Source organism: Miniopterus natalensis, chromosome 1, assembly GCF_054644295.1.
Source record: "Miniopterus natalensis isolate mMinNat1 chromosome 1, mMinNat1.hap1, whole genome shotgun sequence".
NCBI classification, from domain to species: domain Eukaryota; kingdom Metazoa; phylum Chordata; class Mammalia; order Chiroptera; family Miniopteridae; genus Miniopterus; species Miniopterus natalensis.
The window spans coordinates 8277400-8289716 of NC_142081.1; the positions used below are offsets into that span (position 1 = coordinate 8277400).

Here is a 12317-nt window from a genome sequence, read left to right on the forward strand (position 1 = left end):
AGGCACCTATATAACATCTGTGAAAATTAGCGTGAATTCTGTCCTCCAGGGAGAGATAAGAGTCTACTAGAGACACAGGTGCCCTCTTAAAGAGCTAATACACAAAATCACATTTGCAGCCACTCACCAGTGGAGGCAGGGAGGAGTGGACTAGAGTCACATGAGGAGAGACCTGGGCTTGTAACTCTGGGGAGAGAGCTAAAACGACAGCCCCAGAACATCTGTACTGAGTCACTCTCCCACAACACAGATGCCACCTTTCTTGGGTGGAGCATTCCCCTCCTTACAGCATCAGCCTGGGGCAATACAATAGCCCCACCCTCTAGACTTCCTGTCACCCTACCCTGCAGAGCTTGCACCCTACTGAGGAGTCAGCTGCCTGGGCCAGGATGTAGGGATCTGGGCAGACTCAGGGGTGTTACTGACTGAATTGTGTGGTTTTGGGGTGGAGCCCATTCCCCCCACTTTTCCATGAACCTTACTGGCACCTTCCCCTCATAGGAGATCCATAAGCTCTATCATCCAGAATCCCAGCAGCCCCGCCCTGCTGAGATCAGGCTCCTGGCAGAATCTGGGACAGACTGAGTTGTGTGCCTCTAAGAAGGGGGCCATTTCTCTTTCACATGCCCCACTGATACAGAGCCCGCCCTTCACATGGCCAAATCTTAGTTTGTTTGGGTCTAATAAGCTCTGCTGGCCTCACGCTGATGACTCCGATATCTTGCCCCACCACAAAGTTGTGCAAGCACCCAGCAGGTTGCAGCTAGACTTGGTATACCCTGGGTCATTTGCTAAGTGGCCTCAGACCCAGCACTGGCTCCAAGTCTGAACCTGTATTAATCTGGTGAATACCACTCGCCCCTATCTGGTGCCTCACTGAAAACCTACCTCATGTAACTGATTCAGCTGTCCTTGGGGACACACAACTCAGTGCCATTAGCATCAAAAAGCCCAAAAGAATTTTCCTTATCTTCCCATTCAAGTATTAAAAACCTTGTATCTGTGGGTATTGAGAAAGTTACTCATCTCTTAGTACTCCTGCATATAAGAGTAAATAAACTTTATCTCTTCTCTTATTAATATGTGTGTTGCCAATTAATATGCAGGCCCCCAACCACTGAACCCAAGATAGAAAAGTTTTCCTCCCAACATAATCATTTCTTCTTATCTTCCAGAGTCAGATGACACCAGCCCTTTACTATTCAGAAAGAAATAATAATAGGGAATATATCAACACAGTCAAAGAATGCCAGGAAATGGAAATTTCCATTATGCAAAAATCCAGTTTTATATGTGAGTCAATAGGTGGCACCAAAGAAGGAAGAAGTGCATTTTGATAAATGCACAGAACACTCAAGTCCTGAAAATCTAACAAATGCTACTTATGCCTTTAGATGGTCTGTGTTCTCTTTTATTCTGAAATGGCTTATTTAAATTGAAAATTGCCTCAAGACCCCATAGAAAGAAACCAAAACACACACATACACACATGCGCACACACACACTTAGAAAATACCTTGAAAAATTTTTCATATATTGCTGCTAAAAACTGATTATATTGTAATTAAGAAATATGGGGTCTTCTCAGCCATACATCTGAAGCCTGGGATCCAGAGGAAGAAGCACAAAGAATTTTGTCCTATAGCCAGAGGAAAAACCAAAAAAGGTTTGGGCAGCTCCTGAACCTGTCTGACATTCCAAATGGGAGGGCAAGGACTTCTACCTTTCATTAACAGAAATATATGTGAAACCACAGAAATTGCCCAAAGTAAACGGTAGCCTTTCACAGACCAGAAAAGGACTGAGCTCTAGCAACCTCACAGGGAGGCTTTTTGTTTCTGTTTCTTGATGAAAATATTCAGCAATGTCAGGAAAGAATATCCCCTTAAATTCTTAAAGATACCTCACACATTCATCTTCTGCTCTTCCCCATCCCAAACCAACACCAAAGCAGGACATCACCTAAAATGTACACACTAAACTCGTTCAGCTGAACTGACTAAAATACAAAGTGTTCCTGTTCTGCAGACACTGATAACACTCTAATGGCTAAGGCGGAGCTTCTCCCCAAGTTCTCCTCTCCAGCCAGGCCTGAGCTGTAGGCCTCCACTTACCCTGGCAAATTCCATTGGTTTGGGAAGAAGGCACATGACCATGACATCAAAGCGAACATCGCATACTGTCTTCAACCACTTGGTAACAAACTGAGGCTTCAGTTTTTCTACCAAACTTCCAACTTCATCATCCATCATATATGCTGTGGAGTGAAACCACTGGAACACCATGGCCACCAGCCTGGCCAAGCTTTCCGTAGGTGTGTTCTCGCTGGGTGTGCAGAGGCTCACCTGGAAATAGACAGATTAGACTCTGCTTCAGCCTCCATCCATCTTTACATAATTATTACATGTTCATTTAAAGTCAGAAGAAAAAGAAATATGTCCCACATAATCCATTTCAAATAGACAGTTTTCTAAATGATGGAAGATCACTTATCTTAGAAATTGTGTTTCTCTCTTCAAGGAGAGGGGATTGCAACAATCATTTCCCCTTAAGACTGCACCTCCCAATAAGCCTTTTCTCCTATAAGAAATATTTTACATAATCTGCACTACATAGATGCTTTTAGAAAGCTACGTCTACAAAGTGAAATTTCCTAAATATCTTCCGTGAAAAAAATAACTATACACATTTCAGTTCTAACATGACTGGATTTAGCTGAGAATTTCCATCAGGAATAATTCTGAAATGTTCGAGCCCCCACCTCCAATTCACCACATTATAAATAGGCGTTTTAAAACAACTAATCATTCATTCATTCGCTTATTCTGAAATAATCTTTTATTGAGCAGTGGAGTAGGGCTTAGGAATATAAAAAATAAATAAACCCTATCCTTGCCTTCAAAACGTTCACAATAGTAGTCACTGTGTCATTAGACAATAAGTTCTGGGAACAAGACATGTGAAATCAACAATTAAATCCCAATTTGGTTTAAAAAAAAAAAAAAAAGACTTTTTTGGGTTGGGTAACCATGTGAAAGCATAAGAGATGTATCACTATGGAGACTTAGTTCATATCTCCAGTGGGCAGAAACAAAAGTCTGCTTCTCTGCAGAACTGGCAAATCCAGCTTGCTTGAAATTTTGGATCTGTATGTTTGATTTTTACGGAACAAACGTTGCAGTTCAATCAGTCAATCCAATTCCTTGTGTTAGTGTGGCTATAATTTCTTTGGCTATAGGCAGACTTGCAATAAATACAAAAAAAGCTCCACAGAGACTTAACTTTCAAGAAAAATTTTATGTATACAGACAATAGGGTGAGAATGACCTGTAAATCATATTGAATCTAATCTTTCAGAATATACCCAAGCTATTTTCCCGTCTGTTTCCTGTCAAAAGGTACAGCTGAAATAGTCTAGAGCCAGGCAAAGCAGGTTTCAACACGTGGCTGTTCATTAGAACCAACTAGAAAGCTTTTGAGAAGCTCCCGGGAATCTAGAGTGAAATCTGGGCATGCCATGTTTTAAAAGCCTCCCCGATGAATCTAACATGCAGCCCGGGGTTGGGTGCCACTGTCCTGGGGCATAGGGCCCCAGGGCTGAGGCTAACTTTGCCCTGCGCAGTTGCGCGGGTTCGAGCAGGAGGGAGAGGGCCGGGCGCACGTTGGAGTGGGAGCGAGCGGGCGGAGGGCAGCGCGGCTTCTCTTACTAAGAACCATATTCCAAACTGGCTGAGCAGCCGCTGGTCGTGCTTGTCGTCGTCCTGGTTATCGAAGTCGGCGTTCTCCAGGGAGTGGTGGGAAGAAGACAGGCCCAGCTGCCGCCTGCGGCTCAGCTCATGCTCCCGCTGCTCCGCGTGGAACTCGGCTTCTTTCAACAAGCTGCCAAAAAGGACAGGGCTTTTTAAAGGCTGGTTTTAGGCAGAGAGGCAGGGAGAGGGGGGAAGAGAAGGAGGGAAACATCAATTGGTCGCCTCCGGTAAGCAACCCAACCAGGGATCAAACCCACAACCTGGGTCTGTGCCCTGACTGGGAATGGGACCTGCAACCTTTCCGGGTATGGAGGACACTCCAACCAACTATGCCACACGGACCAGGGCCAAAGAGGAGAGATTTTAAGTTAGACTATCAAAAAACACATTCCAGAGGATGACCTATTCAGAGCAATTACTTTATGAGTAATCAAGCATCTTTTAAATTGGTAGGAGTTACTCCAAGAAGCCTAATTTCATTTCCTTACTATTTGTAATCCATTCCCATTTTAAAAATAAACAAACTGAGGCACAAAGAGGCTACTTCCTTCACTCAATTAGAATAAAGCAGAACTGATGCCTTCTGGCTTCTGGTTCATCACCCATCCTACTAGAAGTCAATGCTTCCCCTGTATCTAGAGTGAAGCTATGTGGACATCAAATGTATAAGATGACAAAAGACTGAGGATCTTGTACCCAGAGGAAAAATATTCAATATCTAGTATTCAAAAACCTGAAAATGAGCAACAAAGACTCCCTTTCCAATTTGCTAAACAAGTGACAGTTTTTAAAAATAATACCCAATATTGGCAAGGGTGTAGCAAAACTAACAATATCATACAGCACCTTTGGCATTATGAATTCGTATACGCTCTTTAAAAATCACTTTGGTGCTGTATCAAAGCCATTAAAGTATTCATACCCTTTGACCCAGTCACCCACATCTGGTCATCTACCCTAAGGAAATAAAAAATATAGAAACAGCACCATATGCATACATATGTATCACTTATTTATAATAGTAAAAAAATAAAAGCATTCTACCTATTTAAGGGTGGGAAAAATAACCTGGATAAATATTATGTATCCACTAAAAATGATAAATATGGAAACTACACAACAACATTGAAAAGAGCTAATGGTATAATGTTATATCAAAAAGAACTGTGGATACACTGTGATTATAGTTATTGAAATAAAACATGCATTTGAATAAAACCAGAAAAAAGTGCAAAATGGATGATAATGATGAATCAACAGGTACAGTTGATTTTTTTTTTCTATTTCCAAATTTCTGTGATGTCTCATTTGACAACCATTTATCGCATTTCTACTGTGTCAGCCACTGGGATGGGAGAAACAGAAAAGACTGTCCCTTATTCTTAAAACTTACATTCTAATATTATTTCTTTAATTTTTAAGAAACTTGCCTCAATGAGTATTACACAATAAGAGAGTAGGTCTAGACATCCCCATTTCTAAAACTCCTTTCTTTGTCACATAATAGAAGAAAAAGCCAGGAGCCTGCAGGACTGCCCCTCTTACTCCACAGCCTTCTGGTTGACCCCAGTGCTGACTAACCCAGGGTTCCCCACCACTTCACTGCTGCCAGTCAAGCCCCAGGCCCCCCACCCCTGCTGGGACTGGTGCCCCACTTCCCTCCCCCTAACACCCACTGCCAAGCTATCGCCGCGCGCACCGCTCTGGATCACAATTGCCTGCTTCTGCTTTAAGAGGCCTTAGGTGGGTAACCTGAGGGCAGAGACTACATTTTATTCTCTTCTGCCTCTCAAGTGCCCAACTCATGCCTGGCACATAACTGGCATTTGATAAAAATGTGTGTTGAATGAATGAATTACAACATCATCACTGTGACACTGTGCTGGGCTGAGGGCACTTGAAGTTGAATTAAATTTGCACATCTCAGTGTGAGAAGGGTGGCTCAAAGCCAAGGCGGTATTTTCAGAGCAAGCGACTAATAAACTGCCCGTTACCTAATCACGGCCTCCACGGCGCAGACAAGCTCCTCGGCGCCGCACTCTCGAGTGTTGATGGGCGGAGGGGAGGTCTGATAGAGGTGGGTCTCCGAGGCAGCCCCCACTTCGTTACTGTGATGATTCGAGTGGCACCTTTTGCAGTACCGAACAGGCCTATTTCCGTGAGGATCACAGCACCCTGCTGAAAAGCAGGTGACAACTGCTCTTCTAACATGGGAACTGCAGTTCTAGAGGCAAAAAAAGGTGAAATCAATTAAAATGAATCACTGAGCTAAATTTGGCTCAGAATTGGAAGGAAGGGAAACTAAAGGGGTCATCAAAAGTGGCAGCTTGTTTCTGAAGTGCCACTAGTTTCCAGAATGCAGGTCATCTCTATCCAGTTAGATTTCAGTCACAGTTAAAAATAAAGGTGAGAAGTGGTTTCTATCAGTGTGCATGGGAGAAACACTTTACATATGAGTGGAACTGTGTCAGAAAGCCCTCTGGAAAGTCACCTCAGTCATGGGGGCTGGAGAGCTCTCTGGATTATTTTGTGTTAGTGTTTCAGGAGTTTTCAGGAGACATATGAAGAAAAAATTAAAACCAGGGTGCAAAGAGAGCACATCACAGCACATCAGCAAAGAAAAGGAATAATTTTAACCCCCAGCGTACACTTTGAAAATTATTTTATCAACCACTAACAGAGCACACATCCACAGCAGCTCGTCTGTCCTTGTTGCCGTGAAGCACAGGGAGGGGGGTGTACTACACTGAGCTGATGCACCCAAAGCAGGCCCTTCCACTCCCACCAGGGCTTTCTGTCAAGACCTCAAGAATATTGACACCACAGTAACGTATAAAACGCAGCAAAAACCATTCATAGAATCACCCGTTGACACCATCTACAGGAATGAATCAAAAGATGAAGAAGGAAATGAGAAAAGTGGAGCAGCCTAAGATTCTGAAGTTCAGGGGGGCTATTGTCGGACCTGCTGAGCAGAGGCAGAGGAGCGAGGCGGCATCCACACGAAGCAATTTGAGGCGCTGTCAGGAAACATCCCTGGCCTGCACCAAAAAATGCGCCCCTAGCCTGTTAGACATGCGACCACATACTCAATGTCTTGTGTCCTGAGAGCTTTTCAGTCTTTCACTAGAGCTTAAAAAGATGTGAACACCTCTAGGGGATATAATATTCTAAGCCCTTATGAACTCAGAGCTTGGTGAAGATTTGAGACAAACTCCATGACAGCCACCTTGGGGAGACAGAAGATGGAAGGAGGCAAGCGCAAAGCCTACATCAAGACATTGACAATATATTGAGCTGTCAATCTGAACAACCATTTCAATGGCTTGTTCCACTCTGATTTTAGCAAGAGGCTTTGGGTACCAGCAGTGGGAAATCTCATTTTCTGAAAAGGATTCAGGCCAACAAATTATAAGAGCAAATTAAATTTTTTATAATATCTTTCCTTTAATTAATATTTTCAAAAATTATTTGTTAAAATATAGCTTGTTTCTTATGCATCTAAAGCCCACGCCTTCTTTGGCATTCAAGTAGGCCCTGACTTGTCCAAGTGGGCTTCTTTCCTGCGCTGTGCCCTTTCTTTCTCTTTCTCTTTTGCACATTAAAATTCATTCTGGAAGCTCAGGAATTTTTATTGGTTTGGGGCTTCTCCTGCTCACCCACCAAACCACCACCACACCACTAGCAGTGTGGCTTAGAGCAGAGGACATCCTTAGTGCTTACTTCTTCCTTTGGGTTATAATTAGTCTTTGTTCCTCTGGGACTCCTGCTGTGATTTAAACCATAGGACGCAGATATGGGTTTAGTGGGTACTTATTTGCCATAATAAAGTCCTGAAGTTTAAGGTCTGCAATTTCCACCCGATTTTCTGCTTACATTGTTTACATTCTTCCCACGTGTAAATTCCTAACCAGAGACCCAAGGTCTTCTCATCTAAACGAAGTCCAGCTGTGGGTGAGGCTCTTGGAGTTCGGTCCTGCAGATGTGCCTCCTTGAATCCATGCCCTGAATCGAGATGGGCTTGTGGCTCCTTCAACCAAGAGAGTAAGGCCCAAGTCATACTTATATGCTCCCAGACCAGGTTATAAAGAGATGTGTAGCTTCCACCAGACTGTCTTGGAATGTTCTCTCTTCAGAAATTTCTTCATCAGGACACGGTTCTCAGAACTCTGCCATGGCCAAGCTCCATGGAGAGGCAATGACTAAGTCTCTAGTCAGCAGTCCTGGCTAAGCCCAATCCCAGAGATATCATCTAGAAGCCTTTAGATAATTCCACCTGTAAGCTATTCAAGTTTTCCTAGATGAGACCTCCAATATCATCAAGCACAGACAGGCTGTGGACTGTGCCCTGTCCAACTCCCTGACCCACATAATTAAATGGTGGGTGTTTTATGTTGCTACATTATGAATGATTTCTTATGCAGTATCTGGGTATACTACATATATTAGTATCTGGAGTACCAACTGAAAGTCAACCTGCTTTAGCACCATGTGCCATCAATTCTAAATAATATCAGCAATGAAATACTTTGCCTCAAAATAATATTTGGTTCATCAAAGTTCTAAACAATTGCTGTGGTTCCCACTAGATTTTAATAATATATTTATAAGCCACAAGTAGTCCTCAATCCATGTGGAGTCAGCTATATGCATTCATTTCAAAAGTAAACGGAAGAGATTTCCCTTAGATTTAGATTCTGCTGGGGTGTTCAAATGTTTACTCCAGCCACTGTTTCATTCACTGCTTTAAATTTTAAACATAAATAAATAACTCCAAATGGTCTCATAGAACAACAAAATTGAAACAATCAAGGTCTATCTCTATAATCTTAATGCTTATTTCAAACCTACTATTTGAATGTAGGAACATATAATACCAAAAGTACAAACTGTGCCCAAAGCAAGCTTGAACAATTCTGAACTATTTTGAACTTACTGGAAGGTCTCCAAAATAACATTCATATAAAATACAACATTTATTAAAGGGTAAGTGATAAAAATGTGCTAATTTGAAGCTTATTACTAAAAATAATTTTATCATATAAAGGAGGGGAATATCAAAAAAACTATCCACTCTGGGTGTCAAATACATTAGGTATATCACCAAAGTCAGAACATACTGACTTACAAAATAAAACTATTTCTCATCCTAGTCTCTCCAGCTTCTGAAAGATTCTCAAAGAAATAACCTCAGGATAAAAATCAAATTAAGAGTTTGCTGAATGACTGTACGATCCTGTTAAAACTTCAGAAGGATATAAGGTGATGCCCAGTTAAGCCTCTCAGCTAGAACAGGGCTTCTAATAATTTTAAGGGCAGCCTGAAATGCCCAAAGTATACAAAGAACTATTTCAAAAAAATTTTAGGTGGCTTTGGGAGCACAGAACCACAATGAGATTTACTGAAAATCCACAAAGTTTTAAAGTCACACTAGCAAAAGCACCACCAACTTAGACTGCAGGGGACAGGCACAGCTCAATGTGGAAAAAGGTCTGTGAAACCCCAACGTCTACACGCCGGAAGCAGACTTACAGAGTTACTCAGCTGCAGCCCGGGCCATTCCTTATCGAAAAGGAGAGATGTCTCAGAGAGCGCAGCAAAATGCCAGGAAGACAACAATGGACTTGGTAACTACTCCGAGAAAGAAAAACCAGATCCAATTTCAGGCACATTCAATATTCCTACAGACAGAACCGTGGTGTGCGTGGTTGGAGCTGCTATAGACCGGTGGCTGCTCCTTGCTTCCTCTTGCTCTTTTTGAACAGAAGTCCGCTGCTGTTATCATGTCCCTACCTTACCATTGTGTGTGAGGTGTGTAGAGAGCAGATAACTTGCCTTTTTAGTTAACAGGTCTCTGGATCAAGAGAATTTGCACCCCAAGAGTTTCATCAGTGACCAGACCAGGTGCACATCACAAGAGCATGGACTTTAAGCCTGAAGCCCTATAAACGGGTAAGACTTTTGAAGGTCTTGCAAGGTGGTGAGAGTATTTTGCATTTGGAGAGAATGCAAGAATGTAATGTCCAGAAGGTAGATTGTGGTGGGTTAAATATGACCACAAAATTCTTGCTGCTATATAAAAAGGAGGAATTTATTTCCCCCAGTCCTTGAAACAGGGCTGACCTTGGGACCCTCTTTGACGAATGGAATGCGGCAGAAGTGATGCTGCGTGACTTCTGGCTTCAGTCTCAAAATGCCTTTCAATCTCCTCTCTCATTCTTTCAGAATACTGCTACCATGAACAAATCCAGCCTAGCCTGGAGGATGAGACGACTAATGGAAAGAGGAAGGGCTAGACAGCCCAGTCATCCCAACCATTCTAGCCATCCCAGTGGAAGCCCCAGACAGGAGAGAGGTCATCTGGAACCAGCTAACCCCCAGCCTACTCACCAACTGATACAAATGCATGAGAGAGCCCACAGGAGTTTATCAAAAGAAGCCTAGTTGAGCACAGCCAAATGCTTGATGTTATAAGCCACTACATTTTAGGATGGTTTATTACGTGGCAATAGATAACTGAAACAGCCCTCCAAAGGTACCCATTCACGACTGATGCTTAAGGAGTTTAAATGACCTGTACCTGGTCTCACAGGTAAGTGGAAATAGAGCTGGCCAGAACCCAAGCATCTCAACCACCTAACCCAAAGTTCTTTATATGACACCACACTACCTTCTCTTGTACTTTTCCACAACTAGAACAAGAAAAAAGATGGATATGGTTTAGGGAAACTGTCATGAAAGGTGGCTAAAGGAAATCTGAAGGTGGAATCTTTAACTAGAGATAATATTCAACTTACATATAAATGAGTATTTTCCATATATAGTTGGTCCGAGTATGTGTTACCACATACATTGGACTATGTGCACTCCACTTCAAAACAATAAAGACGTTTAGCATACAAGATACCTCATTTACCAAAGTTAAGCTGCACATATCACACAGTCATTCAAACCATTTTGTAATTAGAATTCTATTCCAGAGAAGCACACAGCTTTTATTTCAGGTTACTTGTCAAAAACATTTGTACATAAGATGGGTGAGCAAAAGCAGAAATGGAAATAGAGACCATTCAGACACAGAAATCTTGCATGCTAAATTATTTCTTTTCCCCCTTCACAAATACAGTAACATGTACATACTGGGAAACCATGGTGCAGAAATGAGGCAGATGTCAATGAGTGAATTTACATACAAACACAGCGAATCATGCCCCACCACACAGATGGGTTGCTCTTACCTTCTTCTGACATATAGCAGATATTTCAGCTGTAAGGGGAAGGCACACAACATATCAACAAAGAAAGAGGGCCCGTTTTCAACAAGGGCAGCCACGAAGAGGGGTAAAAACAAGTTTTATAATATAACCTCTAGACCTGGCCCCAACAGCTTCTCACTCGTCTCATGAATTATCATCTACTTATGTTTAATGAGGTTAAAAAACACTTGCGTGCTGCAAATACTGCACCGGTCCCTATAAGTAACTCAACCTTCTCGGACATGACTTAGAATTCAGATCATGTTAAAGCCAAGTAACTTGAATCTCGCCCCCTTATTTGACAGAAAACAAAACACAGGGCCACTATTTATTGTTGGATGACTTCATGACTTCTTCAGGATCACACAGGCTATCAAAGGTGGAGGCAGACTGACCAATATGTCTACGGGTTCTCTCTTTACTGCTGTTCCATTACACTATGACACTGAGTTGATGTGACATATTTAGAGCTTCACCATGGAGATGACTTGCTATATCAGAACTATAGAAACTTCAATTACTTGAACTATCAATTTATATTAGTCCTTAACTAGTGTAAAGCCAGCTGCATGCTTACTTAAGAGAAAGTAATTTTCAAACCCATGGATTGGCCAGTTGGAACAAGGCTGTCACACTGTCTACTTCAGGATTGACTTTAATGAATAGATTAAAACTCCTGGGAGTGGGCATACAAATTATTTCCGTGAAAGTTGATGCTTGAGAGTACTTGAAAATAATTTTTCCGAGAATATGTTAACACCTCCCTTGAAATAGCAAGTGTTCAAAAAATTAACTAAACTATTAGTTATAGTATAGTCTATGTTACAATTTATTAAAAAGATCAAAGGTAAATGTCTCCCAAACTTTGTCTAGAAATTATGAATTAGTGGATGCCTATTCAATGAAATATACAACTCAGTTTTTAAAATTAGTTTTATGTAATTAATGGCTATGGAACAGTTTGATATCTTACAGTTTATCTTAATCGGAGGTTAGTCACATCTCTAGATAAATAATAAAAGTTATTGTCAATCTTCCTCCAAAGATGAATATCACCCGGAGATGGTAAGCAGAATGCAGCAATACTTCTGATATTTAAAATGTAGTTTAGGACCTAACTATGGGTTTTCCCTCAGAGCCCTGGAATTCACTAACAAGGTAGCCTAATTTAAGGGAGAGATGGGGAGTTACCTTGACTCGTACATGCCCAAATCTTTATATAGATCTTCTTATATAAATTTTCAAAATGTCTCCTTGAAGGACACAGAGGCTTATCCTCTGTTGACCCATTCTACAGATGGAGAGTACTTGC

General features: G+C 41.7%; 1 protein-coding gene across 3 annotated transcripts in view; it reads right to left on the reverse strand.

The window, feature by feature from the left end:
• UNC79 (unc-79 subunit of NALCN channel complex) overlaps positions 1–12317 on the reverse strand; it is a 161654-nt gene that overhangs the window by 106407 nt on the left and 42930 nt on the right. For all 3 annotated transcript variants that reach the window (XM_087813828.1, XM_087813833.1, XM_087813832.1), the window contains 4 exons: positions 10988–11016; positions 5744–5973; positions 3708–3879; positions 2115–2345 (listed from right to left, as the gene is read on the reverse strand). In XM_087813828.1, the coding sequence (XP_087669954.1) occupies positions 2115–2345; positions 3708–3879; positions 5744–5973; positions 10988–11016 (662 nt within the window). The remainder of the gene's footprint in view (positions 1–2114; positions 2346–3707; positions 3880–5743; positions 5974–10987; positions 11017–12317) is intronic.